The 22,194-nt window shown below is 41.4% G+C and overlaps 2 protein-coding genes across 6 annotated transcripts; both read left to right on the plus strand.

Moving 5' to 3' along the window:
- The first annotated feature begins 3,471 nt into the window (after positions 1-3,471).
- nacc1a (nucleus accumbens associated 1, BEN and BTB (POZ) domain containing a) lies at positions 3,472-17,786 on the plus strand. 5 transcript variants are annotated; one of them, XM_059557028.1, is made up of 6 exons: positions 3,472-3,543; positions 7,754-8,785; positions 10,029-10,199; positions 11,574-11,679; positions 11,763-11,860; positions 12,885-17,786. In XM_059557028.1, exons 1-6 carry the CDS (start codon positions 3,486-3,488, stop codon positions 13,190-13,192), a joined length of 1,773 nt encoding a protein of 590 aa, XP_059413011.1. In that variant the 5' UTR covers positions 3,472-3,485; the 3' UTR covers positions 13,193-17,786. The 5 variants fall into 5 exon arrangements, with proteins under 5 accessions (XP_059413011.1, XP_059413013.1, XP_059413014.1 ...); XM_059557030.1 differs by having other exon boundaries at positions 10,032-10,199; XM_059557031.1 differs by lacking the exon at positions 3,472-3,543 and adding an exon at positions 3,768-4,220.
- A 2,100-nt stretch (positions 17,787-19,886) lies between these two features.
- ier2a (immediate early response 2a) lies at positions 19,887-21,207 on the plus strand. The gene has a single exon (XM_059557034.1). The coding sequence runs from the start codon at positions 19,999-20,001 to the stop codon at positions 20,563-20,565; it is 567 nt and encodes a 188-aa protein (XP_059413017.1). The 5' UTR covers positions 19,887-19,998; the 3' UTR covers positions 20,566-21,207.
- The last annotated feature ends 987 nt before the right edge of the window (positions 21,208-22,194 follow it).

A 22,194-nucleotide genomic window follows, 5' to 3' on the forward strand; every position in this document is an offset into this window, starting at 1 on the left:
GCTCCATTACTGTCACTCTCTCACGTCCATCTGAGGGAGCGGCGGAGGCCCAGACACAGTGTTTTCATAAACGCAGACCAAACTGTCTGTAAAACGGCCGACAAAGTACTAAAAATACACAATGCTGACGTACAAAGGTCTTATTCTTATTTTGTGTTGAGTTACGAGAGGACTTTCTTGGAGAAAGAACATCATGTACCTGTCTCTCACTGAGGAACTTAGAAATTCACTTTGAAAATGAATATCAGGGTAGAAGAGGAAAGATGAATAAATGATGACGTGAATAAATGAACGCGCTGGGATGAGTAGTAGACTACAGGCTTCTTCTTCTGTGGTGGAGAACTCACCCGATCACTTGTTCATTCTGTTATCATCCATTCAACAAGCACCTCCTTCTCAGAATCGGCACACTTGTGAATTTTAAACCAAGTCCATCTCACACTACTCGCTCCATCTGTCTGAATGGCTCTGAGTGCTTGTTTTTCTCCTTTAAGAAGTCTTCAGAAGTATTCTGGTGTACAGCAAACCTTAAGAAACTCACATCCGTGACCTGAGCGTCTCTCTCTGCCTGCTAAGGTGAATGAGAATGATATACTTGTTTTATAGTTCAGGATGCTCAGTAGTACGTCCCATCTGGCCAATCTTAGCCAGCTGTTAAATTCACACCAATGTTTCATCATGGTCCTTAATAGCTATGCTAAGTTCGTTCTTGGATAAAGGCTGGTAGTTGTCTGCAGAATGGGAAGACATAATTAGCACTGAGCAGAGGCATACAAGACTGCGAGGAGAGCAGGATAGTTTGGATGACTGATGTGTGGCCATTTCAACTGTCATCTGAGAACGGGAGAACTAGAAGAATTGGTTCATATTTAAAAGATTTGAAAAAGATTGAAAAGTAAACAGAAGCTGAATGTGTGCTAAAGGGGCTCTGTGCAAAAGTTTAGAGAAAAACAGGGCAAATATGTAAAAATAAATAAATGATAAAACAAATAAGTTCCAATTAAATGTCTAAATAGATAAATAAAGAATTAGAATAAAAAAGATGCACATAAATAGATTCCGATAATCAATTTAAATGATTAATAATACATCTTACAGTACAGTATGAGTAGACAAAAGTAATAATGCAACAAAACACAAGCTTAATTTTTCCCAAATATTTTACACGTTTACAATATTAGTTTTTGACAAAACACTCTCAAAAAAGGTACAGTAGCTGTCAATGGGGCGGTATCTTTTCAAAAGGTACACCTTTGTTCCTTATTTACCCCCTAAAGGGTGCATATTAGTACCTTGAACGTACAAAAAGTACCCTAAAGTGTAGGCCTACAAATCAGTACCTTTTGAATACCGCTTCAGTGACACCCTTTTGGTCTATTAGTTTTGTCTTTGTAAATAAAAGTATATAGTTGCCTTTAAAATTGTAGGACTCTGGGCCCTCACACCAGGGTGATCGTATTTCGGGGCCATAGCATCTAAAAAATAAAAAATACCTGTTCTAGAAACCTTGTATAAAACAGTGTAAATCGAAAGGGCATCTCATGAAACAAGTGAATAGATTATAGCTAACAGCTTTCTAACGATTTTCAGGGTCTTTACATAACTCATACGACCCATAAGGTTAATTTATACCACATTTCAGCGCTGCACGTCACTGTTTCTTCCAGCAGCTTAAAGTCACCAAGTTTAAATGTGCAAGTGCTGCCACCAAGTGGTGAGCAGTAACCAATCAATTCCTACTGTACTGTTGTTACCCTCAACTGGAGCTATTTCCCTCTTCACCCCTGCCATCTGTCAGCTGAGGACTCTGTTCTCCAGACAATCTGCGCTCAAGCTGTGAATTAACTGTGGATGTCATTTCCGGCAGCAAACACCGCCACACGGAAGCTGCAATCAGTGGTGACACATTTACTGTTTCCTGCAGATGCTAAAGCGCATAAAAAAGAGGAGGTTGCTTCTCACCTGCAAACAGCACACACATGACATATGACCAAACTACGAAAGTAATTAAAGGGGTGAAATATTAATAGTAACATTAAAAAGCGCCACAAAACTAACATAGAGAATCAATAAAATAAATGTACCTGCATATATTAACACATTTCTTACAAAGTATGTTCAGTACATACTAGCTATATAATATACATAGTACACAGGATGTAATGACTGGGACTCTGATGTGCAGTAGATGTGGCACTGAACCACAAGATATTCAAATGTGACTGACACTTTAATGGACTTTAGTTAAATGAGTAATTTAGTAGATGACAAGAAAAAGGAAGACTCTTAAAAGGCCAAGTACTGGAATCCATAAGATGCAGTAAGAATATGGTCGCTCTGATTTTGCCAAATAAGACATGTTCTCGGATAAACATAACTGTCCAAAAATATGTATTTAACCCAATCCCTACCTCTAAACCGAACCCTACCCATAATTTATTCTTAAAATCAGTGGGAAATGATAGATGATTATCAAAGGTGTAGAAGCACCTAACTCTGGCTGTAAGCCTAAAACCGATATTTCCTGAAAGTTATCCCTCAATTCTGATTGGTTGACAGGAATGTTGTTCCAGGATCAACAAGGATGTTGTACTTGGTGAAATCACGCTCACCGAAAGAATACACATAGACTGAAGGTTTGAAAGGGTTGCAGCTTCTTTTTAGGAGAAAATAAAACTCTCTGCATCCTGAGATGTTGTAACAATGCCACTAGATGGCAGTGCTACTTTGTTTGAATTATCCAACGTATACATTTTACATAATCACTTTCCTCAAATTAGCTACTACATTTTTACAGTCTATGGGTACAACATGGGGCCTGATGTTTATATATTTTTTTATTCAACAAATGGTCAGATAAATTTCGGATATGTCTAGTTTGATTAAAGAGAAGTAAATTAGATTAAATGACAGATTAAATAGACAAACGGTATTTATAAATATTACATTTGAAAAATTACAGTAATGGTTGTAAGATGAACATTTTATCTGAATTAAGATGTCACTTAGCATTTTTTTAAGAGTTCTTACTCTTAATATCATTTCAACACAATGATCCTGTTTATATAAAGTGACAATTATAATACACGAGTTATCAAAACTGGATAATGTGTCTCAGGGTCATAAATTACAGCGCTCGGGCAAAAACCCCACTGAAAGCAACAAAACAAACATCGAAAACAAATTTCTTTAGTTGTCCAATCCACTAATGAAATCCCAAAATAACCTCCCTCGCTTAAAATGGTATATGGACCTGTCTGATTTTAGAGCTTCTGCAGAAGTAAACAAAAAGGCATGACAAAAAGAAATCCCGTGGAATACTACACATACCCCAATCTGGCAACCCACTGTTTTCAATTTCACCAAATCGTGACTACGGAAGCCCGTGCGCACGTTTTCCAGACGCAAAAAAATGCAATTGGAAATGCAGCTCACCGGGGTAATGTAAGGACATCTATAGGGTCAGCATGTGTTCAGAAACATAGATGTACGTGACCTGCAGGTCTGGTGCGCGCAAACTTAGATGGATTACTCGAACATACAGTGAGTGCTTCATGCTTCCCACGTGAAATGCATTGATAAACGATTCTAATCAAGAATCGTCCTCTAGCCTCATTGACGCTGACAGGTGCTGTTTTACATGTAGGGCTGTTGAAATTAATTATGTAGGGATTTTACTGAAATAAGCGAGAGATATTAAAAAGCAAATAAGCCACACATGACTATCGGATCGCAGTGAAATTCTCGAGCACTAAACGCTGATTCGGTATAAGCAAACGTTATTTGATGTTCCCGTTAACATCGTCTCGCGCGCATGGCGTTCTCTATATTGGGGATCTGTCTGGAAAGACGTAGAGGCATGGCCTACTTTTTGCGCACGTATGGAAACGAGGCGGTGGCTCTTTTTGCTGTTGCTGTGCCAGCCTATGCGCAAACACATCTCGACGCTGGATAGGTCTCCTGGCATTGAGGCTGCGCCTGTGATGATCATGCGATTGAGTGACGACGGGGAGTCATGTCTAGTCTATGCATGATCAGTGGCTCTGCGCTCCGCATCCCGCTGGAAAAAGAGTTCGCGCTCGATAGCTCTGCGATCGACTCCGCGCCTATGCCCACAATGAATGGCTGTTTCCAGCGCGAGACAGTCGAGGCGAGAGAGTGAAGGAGAGCGAGCGCGTCGGACTCCATTGAAACACTTTAAAACGGCCTCCAGCTAAGGGGTGAGTATCCCGCAATTGAATCCGCGCAGCGCGTCACGCGAGGACGGCGCGCGAGCGAGCGGTTGTCCTGGAATTTTGGCTGAAATCCGGCGGCTTTGAGATGTTTTGGGGGGCATTGATTTGGGGAAGGTGTGCGGTGGGGGATGGGCACAGACTAATGGTACCAACAAAAAGTTTAACCACTTCACCGACCTCACAGACATGGCTGAACGCGCGTGCTGGCAGATGTTCCGGAGTCAGATCTGGCTCACTTAAAAACCCGATTTCCGGGATCTTTTTAATCTGTCAGCCAGACGTCTTGTATATATGCTTTAGATTTTGAAGACGACACTTTGCGCGTGATCGATGTTGTTGTGGCAAGGAGTAGTTCGCTCATTTTCTTATCGGCGGAGTCTGGCTGACCCCCCACCCCCCCCAGCATCGGCGCTGGTTCAGTCTGGCTCGCCCCCAGTACGAGCATTTGTCCCGGGATGACCTGTTGATGTCTGTGAAATAAGATAAGGTGGGGTATCCAAACTCGTGCTGAAAGGCCATGCAACATTAACTTTGAAATCCCGAGGACTGAAACGTATGCACTTGGTTGTGTTTTTGTGATGCCAATATCGGCTGCTCATTTAATCGTTGGAGATTGAGTGTTACCGTTGTAACGGAACGGGGCGAAGCCTCGTTTTGGCGGACCCGTCTAGGCCCGAGGATGTAGGCACGAGCTCTCTCTCGGTGCGGTGCATTGGCAAAGACGGGACAGGAGCGGCAAACTTGCTCATTTCGAGCGACACACCACTTAACGTTACCTCCGCTGCGTTTGTGCTCGCTCGCATGTAGGTGCTACATTTCACACAGAGTGGCTCATAGTGGGCGCTTTTGCCATCGTTCTTCACCCCCTCCACGTCCCGTGCCAGGGGAGAGCTCCGGACGGACACACGGTTAGCCTGCCGCCGACACAGCCTCATAACACCGCTGTACTGACGGCCAAAGGTTTGCTCTTTGTTTTTTATCTTCTACTTCACTGTTCTGCATCGCTGGATTAGTGTTAGCTCATGTATCGGCGTATGTCTGCACTTCCATCACACAGGCTTGGCATCACAGTATTAGACAGGACTCTAAAGCTCAGATGTTTCTTTTTGCTTTGATGTGCATCAGTGGTTCTCAACTGGGGGCCCGGGGCCCGCTTGGACACTCTCTTTAAACTTCCTAAGGGGCCTAAATCTTTTTACATTTAAGTATTTTTTTTTTCCAGTTAGCTTCTTAGAACCTATATTGTAATATATGTATAAATGTATTATAAATAGTGTAGTGTATCATGTTACTCTAATGGAAAATCATCGACTTCCCATGTACCATTCTTTTATACAAATATTGAATTGAACAATGTTTTCTTTATTTTTACTTTATTTTTCCTCTCTCAACAGTCATACGTAAAACATCTGTAGAGGCATTTTTTTCACACTTCTTAGATGTTTGCTTATCTTTCCTTTCAAAAAAGTTGCAAGCTAGTTAAGCAAAGTTCTGTAGAACCAAACAAACAGATTCATGTATTTATAATTTAAAGAAGTCACAATGTGGTAATGCTCAAATCACCAAATGTGTAAATCTTTAGATTAATTACAATGAATTATTTTTATATATTGACCGCAACAGTTTCTCTTAGTAAAACGGTTACAAGCTCCTTTGACTTTGACTGTGGGTGAGTTCAGGTAAAGCAGGACACGTTTTGATTTTGATTGCCTAAGAGTGGCCCAGTTGACATGAATTAACAAAAAATTAAAAGGAATAGTTCACTTAAAAATAAAAATACTTGTCACCTTTCACTCACTTTCAAGTTGTCCCAAAACTGTACAAGTTTCTCTTTTCTGACAAAAGAGGATATTTTGAAGAATGTTTGCAACCAAACAGTTGATGGTAGACATAGACGTCCGTAGTATGGTCAAAAAAAAAATACAAATACTGTGGAAGTCATTGGGGACTACAGGTTTGGAACAAGTGGAGAGTGAGTAAATAATGACAGAATCATTTAATAATGACAGAATTATTTTTTGGGTCAAATATTCATTTAGAGTAAATAATTTGTCATTGACAATAAGTGCTAGAAATTTCAGTAGTTTACCTTACTTTTAGTAAAATAAGATTGAAGATATATCATTATTTTTTTTATGTGTTTTTACAAGTAAATGTGATAGATGCTCCAGCCTCATCAGTTATTGCATGTTGACTGTTTGAAAGTCTCTAACGTGCAGATTGGCTTGTGAATAAAGACTTTAAAAGTCTGTGTTCCTTGCACACTGTGATAACCATACCTAAGGTGTCCTCTCTTCCCCACCCCGAGGGAAAGCTTCTTAAATAAACCCTGGGCCTCTCAGTGTGTATGTGTGCCACTGCTCTCTGGCCAACTGTAAACAAGCCGTTTTGTCCGATGTCTATGGCTTGTGTATGTGTGTGTGTGTGTGTGTGTGTGTGCATGCAAGGGAGGGGGAGCGAGCCTGAAGTCAGACAAAGAGGGTACTTCTTTAACAACGAACGTCCTGTTAGTTCTGTGTGATCAGATCAGATTCAGTGATTTTTAATGCGATGGTTTGTGTGGGAAACATGTGCCCAGATGTTCTGCCTACCGCCTTCTAATCTTAGTGTGCGAAGTATATCACATCACAGTTTATTCTGTCGTGTTGGTTTAGCTGACATGATTTGAGGGCTGTTTTTACTTCACCAAGTGACTGCTAAACAATAAGCTACGATTTTTGCGCTGACGGCAAAATGTCAATCTGTGCCTTCTCAAAAAGATCTACCACTCATTCTGCTGCTGATCTGCCAAAAATCCTCCCCCAACTAATATGAGCGTATTTTTTGCCTAAAAAGGAGGGCATTGTAAGCATTGCAGTTTTAAACTCTGTAGTAAAGTTTTGGACAGCCCATTTTATAGTAGAACGCGCAGGTTAACCGTTTGTAATGAATTTCCCCAGCAGCACGGCTGTAAACTGTAATGATGGCTTTGCTCATGGTGTCACATTTAGCTGTAATAAGACTGACTGCAATGTTAGTCAAAGCCCATTGTTTTCCTCCCTTTTCCTCAACTATGACCTCAATCACTGGTTTGGTATCTCTCTGGCGCTCTCTCCCTCGCTGCTGTAGTACTGTAAAGAGTGCCATTTTATCTCTGTCTCATCTGAATCACCATCTCATTCAGATTAGCAGTCACATCCCGCTCACAGGATTTAAGAGGCGGCTCGCCAATCCTCCCTATTATTTTTTTTATAGAGTTCGCATGTTCTAGGCCGGTCTGCGAAATTGCACACAGACTCCTCCCTGGGGACCTTTACATCTCACCTTTTAATGTAACAGTCTTTTACCGGTGGCCGTTTGTGTCTTTGCAATAAATTGTGTCGGATTCAGAGGATTTTTACTGCTTTAAAAGGAAATGATGGTTGCAATGAGTCTTCAGGGATGAACTACTGTGCTGCTGAGAGAATGCTGCTGACAAAGATCTCTTTCTTTCTCTTCCATCTCTCTTTCCCTCCTTCTCTTCCTCCGGTGCTGCTCAGATTTCTCTGGTGGTGCTGGCCATAGCGCCATGGCTCAGACCCTTCAGATGGCGATCCCAAACTTCGGCAACAATGTCCTGGAGTGTTTGAACGAGCAGCGGCTGCAGGGGCTGTACTGCGACGTGTCCGTGGTGGTGAAAGGCCACACCTTTAAAGCCCACCGCGCCGTGCTGGCGGCCAGCAGCTCCTACTTCCGTGACCTTTTCAACAGCAGTGCGGGCAGCAAAACCCCTACGGTGGTGGAGTTGCCCCCGGCCGTACAGCCGCAGAGCTTTCAGCAGATCCTGGCCTTCTGCTACACCGGCCGCCTCAGCATGAACGTCGGAGACCAGTTTCTGCTCATGTACACGGCCGGCTTCCTCCAGATCCAGCAGATTATGGAAAAGGGCACGGAGTTCTTCTTGAAGGTCAGCTCACCCAGCTGTGACTCACAGGGCCTCCATACTGAAGAAACCCCTCCGTCAGAGCCTCAGAGCCCTGTTACCCAGACGGCGGCGGGTGCTGCAGCTAACGGCGGAGGCGGGGTGGTGGCTACGGCAGCCAGTCGACCCGCTTCCTGCTTGACCCCGTTGCCCCTCGTCTCTCGGGTGAAGACAGAGCAGCCAGAGGCCTCGCCGTATTCGGTGGTTTGCACGCCGGTGGCAAAGCGGCTTTGGGAAGGAGGCAATCGGGAAGGTGGCGGAGGCTCAGGGGCAGCTGGTGGCGGAGGGATGAGGAAGGCAGCTCGTTTTTCCCAAGAAATGGCACGTGGAAGCGCTATTCAGCAGCAAGGTAGCATGGGACTTGGTATGGGTCTTGGAATGGGCACAGGGGGGCACGGTGGAGGCGGAAGCACCAATGGCAACGGCACGAGCAGTGCCACCCCTGAAGGCACCAGCCCCGGTACTTTGAGTGCCTATGCCAGTGATTCGCCCATCTCTTACCATGATGATGAGGAAGAGGAGGAGGCGGTAGATGACGGCACTGAAGAGCAGTACAGGCAGATCTGCAACATGTACACCATGTACAGCATGCTCAACGTGGGGGCTACAGGTGAGTCCACAGCACTGCTTGAAATCATTTACTCAACCTCTTATTATTCTAAACTTGTATGACGACTTTATCTTCAGTGGAAAAGACCTGGTGAAATTTTAACAATGTGCTTGTTGCCTTTTCCATTGGATTACAATAAATGCAGACTGGAGCTTTTAAATGTCAAAAAAAGATGCAAATGCACCACAAACGTTGTCCATATGACCCGTGCATTATAATTCAAGTTTTCTGAAGCCGTTATAGCTTTTTGCAAGAAATTGACTAAAAATTTTAATTAAATGTCAACATAATTTTACTCTCTATATTTTTAGATGCATGTTACTTATTTTGAACAATTCATCCATCCATTCATACATTTTCGTTATTTATTTGACCTTGCAATTTTTTATAAAAAAAATTTTCCGGAAAATGAAAAAGACTTCTCTCTGGTGACATATGTAGTTGATTGCAGCTCCCACACCTCAAAATTAAATCAACAACTGCTGGAGAGAACAAAGTCCCCAAGCATTTCGACAATTTGTTACACTAGAATGCATGCCACAATAGAGATGAAATGTCTGGTGCTACGTTTTTTGCAACCAAGTTATTATTCATTTACAATCTTTCCTTAACAAAAATGAATGAATAAAAAGAATGATTTTTACAAATTAAACATTACTGCTACACCCATCAACTTTCACCATTTTCGGTGAATAAAGACACAAAAAGCCATCTCCACTCCCAATTCATGATTGCACTGTAAATAAACCACAACAATGTCTTCGTCTGGTTCCACTGAAGAAAACAGAAGTCACAGTTTTGATGATGGCAGAGTAGAATTTATTTTTAAGTTTAAATTAGCACTTCCTTTGATCCTGTGTGTGTTGTAATGTATACAGCCTCTTGCTTTTTTGCTTTTCATTTTAAGTTAACTATTGTCTAGATTCTTTTGTGCTTCTTAAATAGGAATATCATCATAGCTAAATTCACACTTTTTGCTAAATGCTTGAACTGTTTGGAGCTCATGAATATTTTATGAGAAGTACTTCTTATCTTCTCTCAGACGGCATGAAAACCGAATGTGTTCTGATGCCTTTGGATTTCACAGGTCTTTTATTAGTCTTGGTCCCAAGAGCTCTGTATTATCTGTCTGTCTTTGAGAGTCAAAAGACTTCATGGCTGTCGAGACTTCATGCATGGAGATCACATTTTTGTCTTCACGCTTTCTCTACTCTTCGTTAACTTAGTTCATTCCCTTTCTCAGCAGGTGAACGTGTGGAGGCCTTGCCGGACCACTCAGAGACGCGGCCCAGGATGCGTGGCCGACAGGATCTCGCCTCTCTCCCCACCGAGCTCATCGCTCAGATCGGCAACCGCTGTCACCATAAACTGTATGAGGAAGGTGACCCTGCAGAGAAACTGGAGCTAGTTTCAGGTCTGAGTCTTATCACTGTACCAGTTCATTAACAAAAAAACGCAACCGATGAACCAAAGTATCTTGAGTCAAAGGTATACTGTAGTGGAATAAATCCTTCTTTTGTTGTTCTTATGTCTTCGTCATATCATCCTGCATGGGTTTTAGGAAAACATCTGCTGAGAAAACAATGATAAAGTTAATCTATAGAAGAGTCAAATAGGGAGGAGAACCAGCATCATACAACTGAGTCATGTTCAATAGGCCATGAAAAGCAAATGATCTTGTGTGGTGATTGATGGGTCCACCGTGTTTGGAGAAGCCGTGTTGTGGTATTGTGGTGTAGAACAGGTTTTGTTGAGTGACTGTAGTGTAGTGGAGGCTTTTGTAAGCTGTAAATCATGGCCTTCAGTGACTCTGAGCCGTCCGACTGGATCTGTTCAGTACACGTAAGTTACAGATGAATTCCGCTAATCGCTGGAACTTTATTTAAACAGCAGTCACATATACATAAACAAGCAGAGCAAAGTGCTTAACAAATACGATAAAGGCAAGTGATCGAACAAGACCAGACATGAAGCAATATAAAGAGGAAAATGAAACGAGGAATTGAAACAGACAAGACTAACAATAAAAAAATGGAAAAACAGTGGTCTTAAAAAAAAAAAAGTAATCAGAAAGTCATTAAAAGATGAACAAATACAAAGCGCTGGGGGAGTGAAAAGCAAAAATGGAAATGAGACAAAAATGTTTAATTAAGAGCAAGATAAAGATACAATAAGCTTCTGAAATGGTTTGAATTAGTTTTAGTCAAACCCATAACGCTTGGAAGTAGGATTTGTTTTTTCAATTCTAATGACCAACGTCTGGTTTGACTTATTTTCCATCACGGGAGTAAATGACATTTTAAAATGTTAAATAGAAAATGGTTCTTTTCAAATAATACGTTGTCACTATTATTGCATTCTTGTATTGTCTTAGAGACTTCTTTCAGAAGTTGCATTTAATGAGTATCTGCAGTGAGCACAATACTGCATATGTTATCACACAGATAGATGCAGGAGAACATCAACCATATTTAACAAAGCCATAGGTGTAGAAAAGCTACATAAATAGAAAAACGGATGTTAGTACAACAGTCAGCGCTTAAACTTCACAAGTCACTGTTAGTACTAACACACATGAATGATCTTTAGCAGTAATAAGGAAAGCTGAATTTCTCTCTGAGCTTTGCGTGATTAGTATTCATTCATTTAGCATTCATTTTTGGGACTTCTATGCATTCATGCAAATCGATGAGTCACAAGGCATTTGTCAGTCTTTCAATATGTAACTGCTTGTATGTCTTGATGACATGAATATGAATGAAGTGAGATTGATGTATATTGTGGACAGGCACCAGTGTGTACATCTCACGAGCTCAGCTGATGAACTGTCACGTCAGTGCAGGGACCAGACACAAAGTCCTTCTGAGGAGGCTGCTGGCTGCTTTCTTCGACAGGTGAGTCTGGGAAACGGTAAAGACGTCTTCCATAACAGTGAAACTGTATGACGTCTAAATTTCTGTTTCTGTACGATGTACAGGAGTACTCTGGCCAACAGCTGTGGGACCGGCATCCGTTCCTCCACCAATGACCCCAGCCGTAAGCCGCTGGACAGCCGAGTGTTGCACGCAGTCAAGTGTGAGTTCCCACTCTTTTATAGTATTTCCAACAAAAAGGAAAATTCTGTCTTCGCTTACTCACCATCATAATTTCTTTCTTTTGCTGAACACATAAGATTTTTTTTAAAGAATGTTGATAACCAGACAGCTGCAGCAAGCTGTTTAGTTTTTGTTTTCACACTATAGAAGTCATAGGCCAGTGGCAACTTTTTGATTACCAACACTCTTCAAACTATCTTCTGTGTTCATAAAAAAAAAAAAACCTAACCTTGAGGCTGTGTAAATTATGACCAGATTTTTCATTGAATTGAATGATCCCTATAAAACTGTTCACTAGGGGTAGGGGGAAAAAACGGTTCGGTATAGTTTTGCAATATTTGTGTGCTGATGTTGTATTGAGACACAGACACCAAGTATTTTTTTCATGACCTGATTTGATTTGTAAGTATTGCACTTAATTTTACAAGCTCTGTGCATAATGTGGAAAAACAGATCAAATTAATAATGGAAATCTTTTTTTTTTTTTTTTTCAGACTGCAATTTTACAAACAGCACAAGAGTCTCAATGCTGTCACTTCTCTCTATAATGCTCTCTCATTCTAAATATATCTGTATATATGCAAAGACTATAGAAATACAAAGACTGTTCACTCTAATACTTATGAATAGGAAAAACTGCATCCCGTAATATGGTGAAATAGTCCCGCCCTCTAAATGAAAGAGCCAGTCGCTGCTTGAAAATGTCATGGTTCCCATAGAAACCTGAGGCTAGCCCCGCCAATGTGCATGCGCAGTCATAAATGTCATGATTGCGCACAGTGTAATAATGCGCATTAGCTGGTCTTGCCTGAAAAAAAAACAGCTTTTTAAACACTTTTTTTTAACATTAGAAACAACTTTCATGGGGCAGTTCATTTCAGATTTTGTAGCTAGGTTGAGATATGTAATTTAAGTACAGTGAGCAGTTTTTGAGATTTTGAGATTAGTTCTGGTTCTTGGTGTGATCTGGTTTTTAGAAATGTCTTCTTCCCTTGTGTCAACAGTTTACTGCCAGAACTTTGCCACCAGCTTTAAGGAGAGCGAGATGAACGCCATCGCGGCGGACATGTGCACTAACGCTCGACGCGTGGTGAGGAAGAGCTGGATCCCCAAGCTGAAGCTACTGATGGCAGAGGGCGATGCCTACGCCAATTTCCTCCCCGACAGCATCAAGATGGAAGCGGACGGCCTCAGCGGTGACCCCGCCTTCGAGACGGCGAGCCTGGAGGGCGGAGCTTCGGTGGAGACCGGAGGATCCTCGGGCGAGTCTCTGCAGGGTGTGGGCGGAGACAACGGTACTTTGTTTCAGTGAGCGACCTGGCGAGGAAAGCCCTGCCCCATCCCCTCAGCCACCCCGCCTCCTACCCGCCTCCCACCCCGCTGCGTGACTCTGGGCTCTGCTGCTTCAGCCTGGGATGGGAAAGGGAGAGTCCGGTAGGAGATTGGAGGAGATTGCACAGTCTAGCATCGGGAGGAACACAAGGGGTTGATGCCAGGGGCACCATTTTCTTTTCAATCATTTTAGTTTTTTGCTGAATAACCCCTTTTTTGCACAGAAGATCCCCTTTGCCTCCATGCTCGGCAAGTAAATCTAGTCACCGATGCTATAGGAATGCGTAATTAGGACCAGGAAAGGTTCTTGCGACTGGAGGTCCGAGGTCCCTGACCTCTCTCTACTGAATTTGAATGTATTCATGATTTTGTAGCACCTGGCTATGTCAGACTAGCCGATTGTATTTGGCCCAGGAGAGAGACAGGAAAAAGGCCTGTCGTAAGATCTGAAGGGACAGCAGATGGAGAAAGTAGTGAGGGAGGAGAGGAGAGGAGAGGAGAAAGAGAAGTAGGTGGCATATTCCGTCTCTCGTTCTGTCTAAAACGGAAAGAATCTGATATCCTTCTCTGCTTCCATTCCTCCCAAAATATATGTGGGATCTTAGTCTGCCACGTTCTTTGGTTTTTATGTCGCCGTTTTCTCCTTTCTCCTTCTACTTGTTCCACTGTATGTGATTCATATGAATCCAGAGTTGATGAAAGATGATTAAGGACTGTAAAAGATAAAAATATATTTATCTGCTCGCACCTTTAGAGCTCAAGAGAGAGGGATTGTTTTAAAATCTCTTCTTTGTGTTTTTATTTTCGAAACCTTTTCACTTTTTTTCTTAAATGTTTCTCAAAAGACACCTTGTTGTCAGGCTTTAAATGGAAATAGTGAGAAAAATAAGGACTATTTTTGCATAAGGATTATCTTGCATTTCAAAGACTGGTGCTTGGCTTGTATCTCGATCACGATCGTGTCCGAGGCTGAATTTGATTGGCCGTTTTGACCAGTGATGTACAGGGGCAGTTAATCCAGAAATGTAAATTCTGACATCATTTCCTCACCCTCATCTCAAACCAAACACACAGAAAAGTGTTTGTTTTCATTCAGTGAAAGGCCAGTGGGGTTCAGTGTTGTTTTGGACTCGCTGACCTTCACTGCATGCACATAGAAGTGTTCTTTAAGAATACCTTACAGGTTCGAAAAGACTTGAGGGTGAGTAAATGATGGCCGAATTGGATAAACTATCCCTATAAGATAAATGAAAAATTGTGTAGGACATAAAAACAAAGTGTTTTTAATCTCTCAAAACCTTTTTAGCTTCCCCCATTATCGCACACAAACACGCTTTTACAGCCCAGGGGGAAGGGAGGTTGTGCTTCTCATTGTTAGTCATTTTACTGTCTTAAGGTAGTGACTTTGTGTGTGTTTGGGAGCGGAGGAGGGTTTACATCGCCTGTGTCCCAGGAGAGGAGGAGCCAGAGTGATTAAGTCTCTTCATGTTGCCCATGTCCCTGTTTGGGCAGCTGTGTGTGTCTATCTGTGCTCGCTTAGGCAAGCATGTCTGTGTCCGCACAAGTCACCATCTGTATACATTCCTTGCACATAGTTGGCACTGTGTGTTTGCATGTGGGTGATGTGTTGAGTCGGGGATTTAGGGTATGTTTGTTTCAGCGTTTATGTGCCCGAGGCGTCTCAAACGGATGCTTTTAAGGAAATTCAGCCGTCTGAAAGTTTGCCGTAAGCCGTGAACTTTTGCATATCCCAGATTTCCATCGGGATTTGAATGAGATTGCATGTGATGTCTTAATGTGTGCTCAGGCATGGGTTTTAAACATGCATGCCTCACGAAAACAGAAATTCGATATTGTAGGCTATTTTAATATTTCATTCCAGAGTTATTAGGCAGTGCGTGTTGGTATAAATCATGTTTTATTTTCACGCGTCTGATCTCCTGGGACACATACAGTAGCCGCCCCCTTTCTGACAGAGGAAGTGGACCTCTTTGCACCTTTTCGTAGACTGAACTAGAGCTTTTTGCACCTTTTTTTGTAGAGGAGAGTGGTGGATTGTGCACCTTTTTTGTAGAGTGTAATCGATGGTTTTTGGACTAAACTTCATGGATGTGTATGTGTCTGTGTCTGGCCCGGACCAGAATGCACCCCTGCATCTGTGGCCAGCCGTGCAGAATACTGATGTAAATATCAAAGAGACTATTGAACAGATTTTGACCACGTTTTTAACAGGTCACTCGTCTTTTTAATTGATGGCTTACATAAGGTCTTTCACCCCTCTTGTTTTAGCTCATGTTTTCATTTCTTTTATTTGCATAACCAAGTCTGGTGTCTGCTGTGTTTGTATATCTGGAAATTGTAGTTGTTGTGTTTTTTTGTTTTTTTCTGGCTTAAGAGTCGTAGCAAATAAAGTGAACTCCTGGCAAGTTTACTACTTAAATGCAGTCTGCTTCAGGTCTGACCGGTGACCTCGTTTCTTTTTCTTTTCTTTTGGACCAGAAAACAATAATGCCTCTTGTTTAGAAGTGTATAACATTCGAGTAGCCTGCGAAATCAACATCTGGGAACGTGCATGCATCCATTTCCTTCTCCCGTTTTATTCCTCCATTCTTTTAGCAGACCACGTGTACTGTATTTACTTTTCAACAACTACTAATTCAAGGTGAAAGAGTTGACTTGCCAAGTTTTTTTTAAAGATACAATATAGAGTTGTTTGACTGATGATAGAGTACGGAGTGTTTTTTTCCCCAGTTCTTTTTATCGACTAAAGTGCTGGGAAAGTGGTGGGGGGCTATGGTGAGGGATGTACTGGTGCTATGTGTGCTATTCTTTAGATGTTAAAGGCCTGCTGGGTCACTGGTGCCTTTTCAGGAGGACTGCGGGAGACGAACTGCGTGTGTATCTGGGTGGGGCACGGAGCAGCAGTGCTCCTCTCTCTCTCTCTCTCTCTCGCCAGCTATGACTGTGCCAGTGTTTATGCGTCCTCCATTTTGATGGCACAGATCACATATGCTGCATGCGTCGCTGGAGAGGAACCGCTGTGTCCATGCGCCACCCGCTGTCTGTGTGCTGTTACTGCAGCTTAGATGTACTACTTACAGTCAACACCAGGGGGTGTCGCGCCTGAGAAAGATGACTCTTGACGGCCACAAAAATGGCCTTTCTCTTACTAGAAAGTTGAAGGTGACGTGTAATTATTATTTTTTTTTTCATTGTTAAAATACTACAAGTAAGCTATTTGAAGGTTGATCTTTATTTGTATTTTTCCCTCTAAAAGGCGTAACACTGTGGCTCTGTGGCGCTATCAAAAAGTTGCTCTGTTTGTTTGAGCATCACAACCAGCCCAAAAGAGCATCAACCCACGGCGCAAGTTCGAAATCATAATTTTTTCACCTTTTAAAGGATTTTTCCTTTACTTCGCCTCGCCTGTTATCAAAGTTTGAATGAAGGGACCAGTGTTGATCAAAAAAGGCCGGGATGTCCATATCACGCTGCCTATCTGTCTGCTCTCTGTGCCCGAGTAAAGCACCTTTTTCTGGGGTCTGCGTTCATAGACGTGGTCCTCGGCACCTTGTAATTCAGTCTGACTGTGTCACGGAGTGCAGAGAGCAGATAGACGGCGGACTCCTGAGTGGGTGAGTTTAAGTCTTGTCATTCTTCCTTGTAACACAGTTTGTTGGGGTCCTGTGCATTGTAGATCATTGTGAATTTGTAACCTGGTGGACCGCTGACAGCATGCCAGAGAGAGTACGGAGCAATGTATTATAAATTGAACTCTTTTATAAACTGGGACTGTCTTTCCTTTCTGCAAAAAGGCAGAAACCGGGTCCGTCTGTTCTGGAGCAATGGACTGGCTGTATTTGCAGGGTTTCCGTTGGCTTGCAGTTTTTGCTACTTTTTTTTTTTTTTTTTTGTCAATCTAAGCCTCTTTACCCAGAATGCAGCACTGCTATTCCATTCTAAATAACAGATATACCACATAAAGATACCCTCACCTCTTTCTCTGCGTGGTGCGTTCTCTTCCAGCACACCCCAACACTCTGCTTTCAGTCTTTCCCTGAAATGAGACGGATGGTGATTATAACCCAAGTTTACAAATGTTTTGGTAAAGTAACGTGTGATAGCCGGACAAATTGACGTCCGGACATAGTATCACGAATTACAGAGAAATACAGACAGGATGGGGGATGACATCAGCTCGCTTAAACACTCAAAACAACAAACTGGTTGTGAAACTTTTGTTTTTACGATGCAGTGTCTCACTTTCTATGAATACATCCCTATACAAATCTATATACTGTATATTCCATGGAAGCACTAATGAAGTTTGATTGTTAGTCGTGCACTCTCAGCATGAGTTGTAACCCATCCCCAGCTGTGCTCATGCAGTGACCCTGTAGCGCCAGTGCTCATCCACTCCATTCTGTCTGTGTTCAAAGTGCCAATAACTTTGTGAATCCCTAACTGTGACCCAATATTATCAAAAGTAATTGCACATTAACTACTGTAAAAAAAATGAGTAAGAGAAAAGTCAAAGGATACAGCTGAATATCTTAATAAAAGTTTATAACAAAGGATTGTCTTTGGCTGTTTGTTTGTGTGTTAAAGCACTTCTCATATATATATATATATATATATATATATATATATATATATAATGTGTGTGTATATATATATATATATATATATATATATATATATATATATATATATATATATATATATATATAATGTGTATATATATGTATATATGTGTATATGTGTATATATGTATATGTATATATGTGTATATATATGTATAAAGAACCTCAATAACTATACTTTTACATTTACTTGGGAAGCAAACTGACGTGAGATTTGAAGTCTTGTTTTCTGAAAAATACAAAATGTTGCTTAAAACAAGAAGGAAAAAAGATATGGCAGAGGGAGAAAATTTTTTTATTGTTTTTTGATTGAAACATTTTTGATTGAAATTTTTTTGATTTTTTTTTGATTGAAAAATTTTTGATTGAGATTTTGATTGTTAGTCGTGACTGTTATTTTCTGAACAAAAAACAATATATATATATATATATATACGTATTGTTTTTTGTTCAGAAAATAAGAACGATTTGTACTGGAAAACAAGACAAATGTACGGAGTAAGAAAATTATCTTAGCCATGTAACAGCTTTAGCATTTTAATTATTATTATTTTTTATAATAATTAATATAATTTTAACTAATAATAATTTTAATAATTTTTTTAATTTATTCTTTTTAAACAATATTTTTAAGACTTCTTGCAGCCCTTTATGTCTGGTGAGTCCACCTAGTTAAGAACCATTGTGTACATAGTAGTATGTTTAACACAATGCACTAACTACAGTCTTTCTACATGGAGCGAGTACACTTTGACAAAAACCTGAGGTCTTTCCTGAATCCAACATTATGTATTTTTTTAAGGCACAGAACTTGCAATGGTTTACCGCAGCCAACACTGCACAACACTCACTATTAAACGGGAGCCAAGCGGTATATAGATTTTCTCTTACCTCACAATAACTCAATGAACTCTTTCCTCGTTGTATCAGGCTATTGTGTGTTATCATGCAGACCTTGGGTGGTTATTGAGAGCTTTTACTGAGAACTAGCCACAGAGAAATGTGTGCCTATGCAGCCTTTCTTCATACAATCTGCAATCCAGAAACAGTTTGAGCGCCCTTGTTGACATTTCGTTGTTTATTTTATAAAATGGCCTTGAATAGACCTCTGCCTCTAATACAACACTGTTGTATGAAGAAAAGAAGTCCATTAGCATATCTCGTCTCACATTCGACATTCACTGTGTTATTGTATAATTCCTTCCACCAAACACTAAACTGAATGTGGACTGAATTCAGAAAAAAGAAACCCCTTTGGGAAAGCAACATTCAAACAACACCTGGGAATCTGCTCGATAAAATGGTGCTGTACGTTTAACGCGAAAACAGCTGGATACGATCCGTAAATGGGCAGAGGAAGTTTGACGCGCACATATCGTGTGCATAGACTCGTGTGAGGTTAGTAGCTATGACGAAATCTTTTGAAGCAAATATGGTAACAGGAAGTAGTCCGAGCGCGCCCACGCATCATGGGTTTTCCACAGAGCGGACCAACTAGGGGATGTTCCTTATATGGGCACAAGAGAATGCGGAAGCTAACAATATCCATGAAAATCAAAGTGACCATTTAACCCAGGCTAAAAAAAGGCCAAAACCTTTGTTATTGTGTTGAGTAAGAATAGAATAGAACAGAATAGAATAGAATTAGATAATAATAGAGTAGAATAGAATAATTAAAATTACAATATTCAAAGTGTCATTGTGTAAGGTAAGATTATAATGATATATTTTCTTTAAAAAAAACATTACTCGAAAATAAATGCACCAAATAAAACAATCATGTTATTACATTTGCGTTGAGTTATTTCAGGGTTTTTTTTTTACATATTTTTTTAAAGGTCATTGATAGTCGATGATTAATTTAGTAACGAATCACTAATCATCAAAAAACCCTCTGACAGATTACATCAGAAACAGAGTGATACACGTTCTGACTTATTTCCTCAAACAAGAGCCGCAGGTCATGGGAGGAGCCCGGCTGTCAATCAAAACCGCGTACGTCACCAAAACTACATAAAGCGCGCTGTCTTTGCGCGGAGGTTTACTTCGGTGAATGAAACGACAGTGAAAGTGAACTGAGCTCAGGGGAAATTATCTAAACCGTTGTTGTTGTTTTCAGAAGTTAACTGAATAACTAAGAACAATGGATGTCACGGCAGAGGCCAAGCAGATCATGGTCCAGGCGTTGAGTAAAATATACAGCTCGCGCACGCAGCGCGGTGGACTCCGTCTCCACCGGAGCCTGCTGCTGACGCTCGTCATGAAATCTGCACGGGACATCTACCACTCTGCCCGACTGACCAGCGAGAAAGAGGTGCAATCTGACACAAACGGTGCCACGGAGAGCACAGCACAAGCAGAAGAGCCCATGGACACGGCGAGCTCCACGCCTACAGCTCTGCGCTCGACAGAGACACAGGCTACCGAGGACGGGAAGAGCTCCGGAGTCGAGGGTCACTCACAGATACACGACCCCGCAGGACTCGCAGTGGAAAAAGAGAACTGCAACCCCGCCGGGACGGACCGTCACTCTAGAAAGCGGCGGAGCAAAGGAGCCACAGACCCTGACTTCCTACCATGCAAGAAAGCCAAACTGGAGTTCGCGGAGGTCAGAGGAGCTCTCCAGGCGACCCAGAGTAACTCCAACTGCGGCAGAGCTCTCGACTCACGGACACTCGTGCCCATGCCGAGAACTATTGTCACGTTTTGAAAAGACTATAAGCGCAATGGCACAACAGAAGGACAGCAGAGAGAGCTTTGCGCGCTGTTGAGGCGCGTGTCTGCTGCTGGAGTACTCAGGGCTCTGGACTGAGGTGCAGAAGTCAGTGGGTGATTACTCACAGTGGAACAATGTGACAGACGATTACTCATCCCAGAGCAGCTTGTTTTGGAAATGTGTGACTAATGGTGCTTATTCAAACTACCGTGTTTCTCTGATTCAGGACGTGACGCGGTACTATTACTTCTGCGAGAACTGTGACTGAGAGAACTTCCACGGATATTCATGTCCATAACTTTATTTTCTATTTATTTATTTACCACTAATGGTGTCTGGTTGTTCTGTGTGTGTGGTTCACTCTATTCGTCTAAAGTGCTGTCAGGATTGTCGAGTCATTACACTGACTGGGGTCTTTTTTTGTGGTCTTCTTGCTGGAAAATCCATATTAAGCTGTGTTTTGGATCATTGTAGGTGGTTTCTTACTGGTCCAAACCAGTAGACCTTGGTCAGCCAGCTAATGGTCAGGGGTTTTCCAGCAGGTCAATATGACATAAGCTACTACAAACAGACATCATGATGTTATGGTGTACATCTACCTCACTTTTGTACAATAAAAGATTCTCAACCATTTCATTTCTGTGTGTGACGCAGTTTGTTCAGAGGGTTTATCCGGACCTGAGTCAGCTGGGCTTGTTGTGTGTTGTTGAAAGTGTTGGCGGTCATGTGACCGGAGGCGCGGATGGCTCGCGGGCACGAGGTGTTCGCGGAATACAGGATGCGGTGAACACATCAGGCCGGATGATCGCTACCGTCTCTCTCTCGCTCTCTTTTCACACACCCACTCCTTTTCAACCCCCATAACAGGATCAGGAGGATATGGGGAACCAAATAATAGAAGCAGTAAAACGTTTAAGCCATTTACATGTTATTGATGAACCATTAGGAACTGTAATTAAACCCAACAAAACCCAACTTAACGCTTTTTTATTTATTTATAAACCATTTAGATTATTCCGATTTTTTCCTCTAATTAAACTCTACGCTCTACGCTTAAGTTGTCCTAATAGGCTATATGTGAATTTGTGAGTAATTTCCATAGACTGTATAAAAACAGGTAATTTCAACCAACCATAGGCTATATCACAGTGATGCAGTCCAAACCAAACCACAATGAGCGAAATGGTAACAAAATATTTTTGTCTGTTGAATATATATATATATATATATATATATATATAGCATATGTGTTTGTGAACCCTGCACCCCAAAACTATTTTTTGATAGATAAAACCCTGGACCACGAAACCATAAACATAGCTTATGTACAAATAAACAAGCTTTCCATTCCATTGATGGTTTGTTGGGATAAGACAATATTTAGCAGAGATATAACTATTTGAAAATCAGGAATCTGAGGGTGCAAAAAATCCAAATATTGAGAAAATCGCTTTTAAAATTGTCCAAATGAGGTTCTCAACAATGCATATTACTAATCAAAAATTAAGTTTTCTATATATGGCGTTATATTAAAAGACACCGTGAATTAGATGGAACAAATATGTGTAATAGATACATAAATCTGCATTTGAGCCATGTGTATAATTATTGTTGACGCAGCAG

This window comes from Carassius carassius, chromosome 1 (assembly GCF_963082965.1).
Source record: "Carassius carassius chromosome 1, fCarCar2.1, whole genome shotgun sequence".
In the NCBI taxonomy this organism is placed as follows: domain Eukaryota; kingdom Metazoa; phylum Chordata; class Actinopteri; order Cypriniformes; family Cyprinidae; genus Carassius; species Carassius carassius.

What these genes read in the sequence shown, in the direction of transcription:
- ier2a (XM_059557034.1), top strand. Translation starts at nt 19,999, where the DNA reads ATGGATGTCACGGCAGAGGCCAAGCAGATCATGGTCCAGGCGTTGAGT.
- nacc1a (XM_059557028.1), top strand. Translation starts at nt 3,486, where the DNA reads ATGTACGTGACCTGCAGGTCTGGTGCGCGCAAACTTAGATGGATTACT. An exon ending in GAAACTGGAGCTAGTTTCAG is followed by an intron (nt 10,200 to 11,573) that starts GTCTGAGTCTTA and finishes TATTGTGGACAG; the next exon opens with GCACCAGTGTGTACATCTCA. An exon ending in AGTGTTGCACGCAGTCAAGT is followed by an intron (nt 11,861 to 12,884) that starts GTGAGTTCCCAC and finishes TTGTGTCAACAG; the next exon opens with TTTACTGCCAGAACTTTGCC.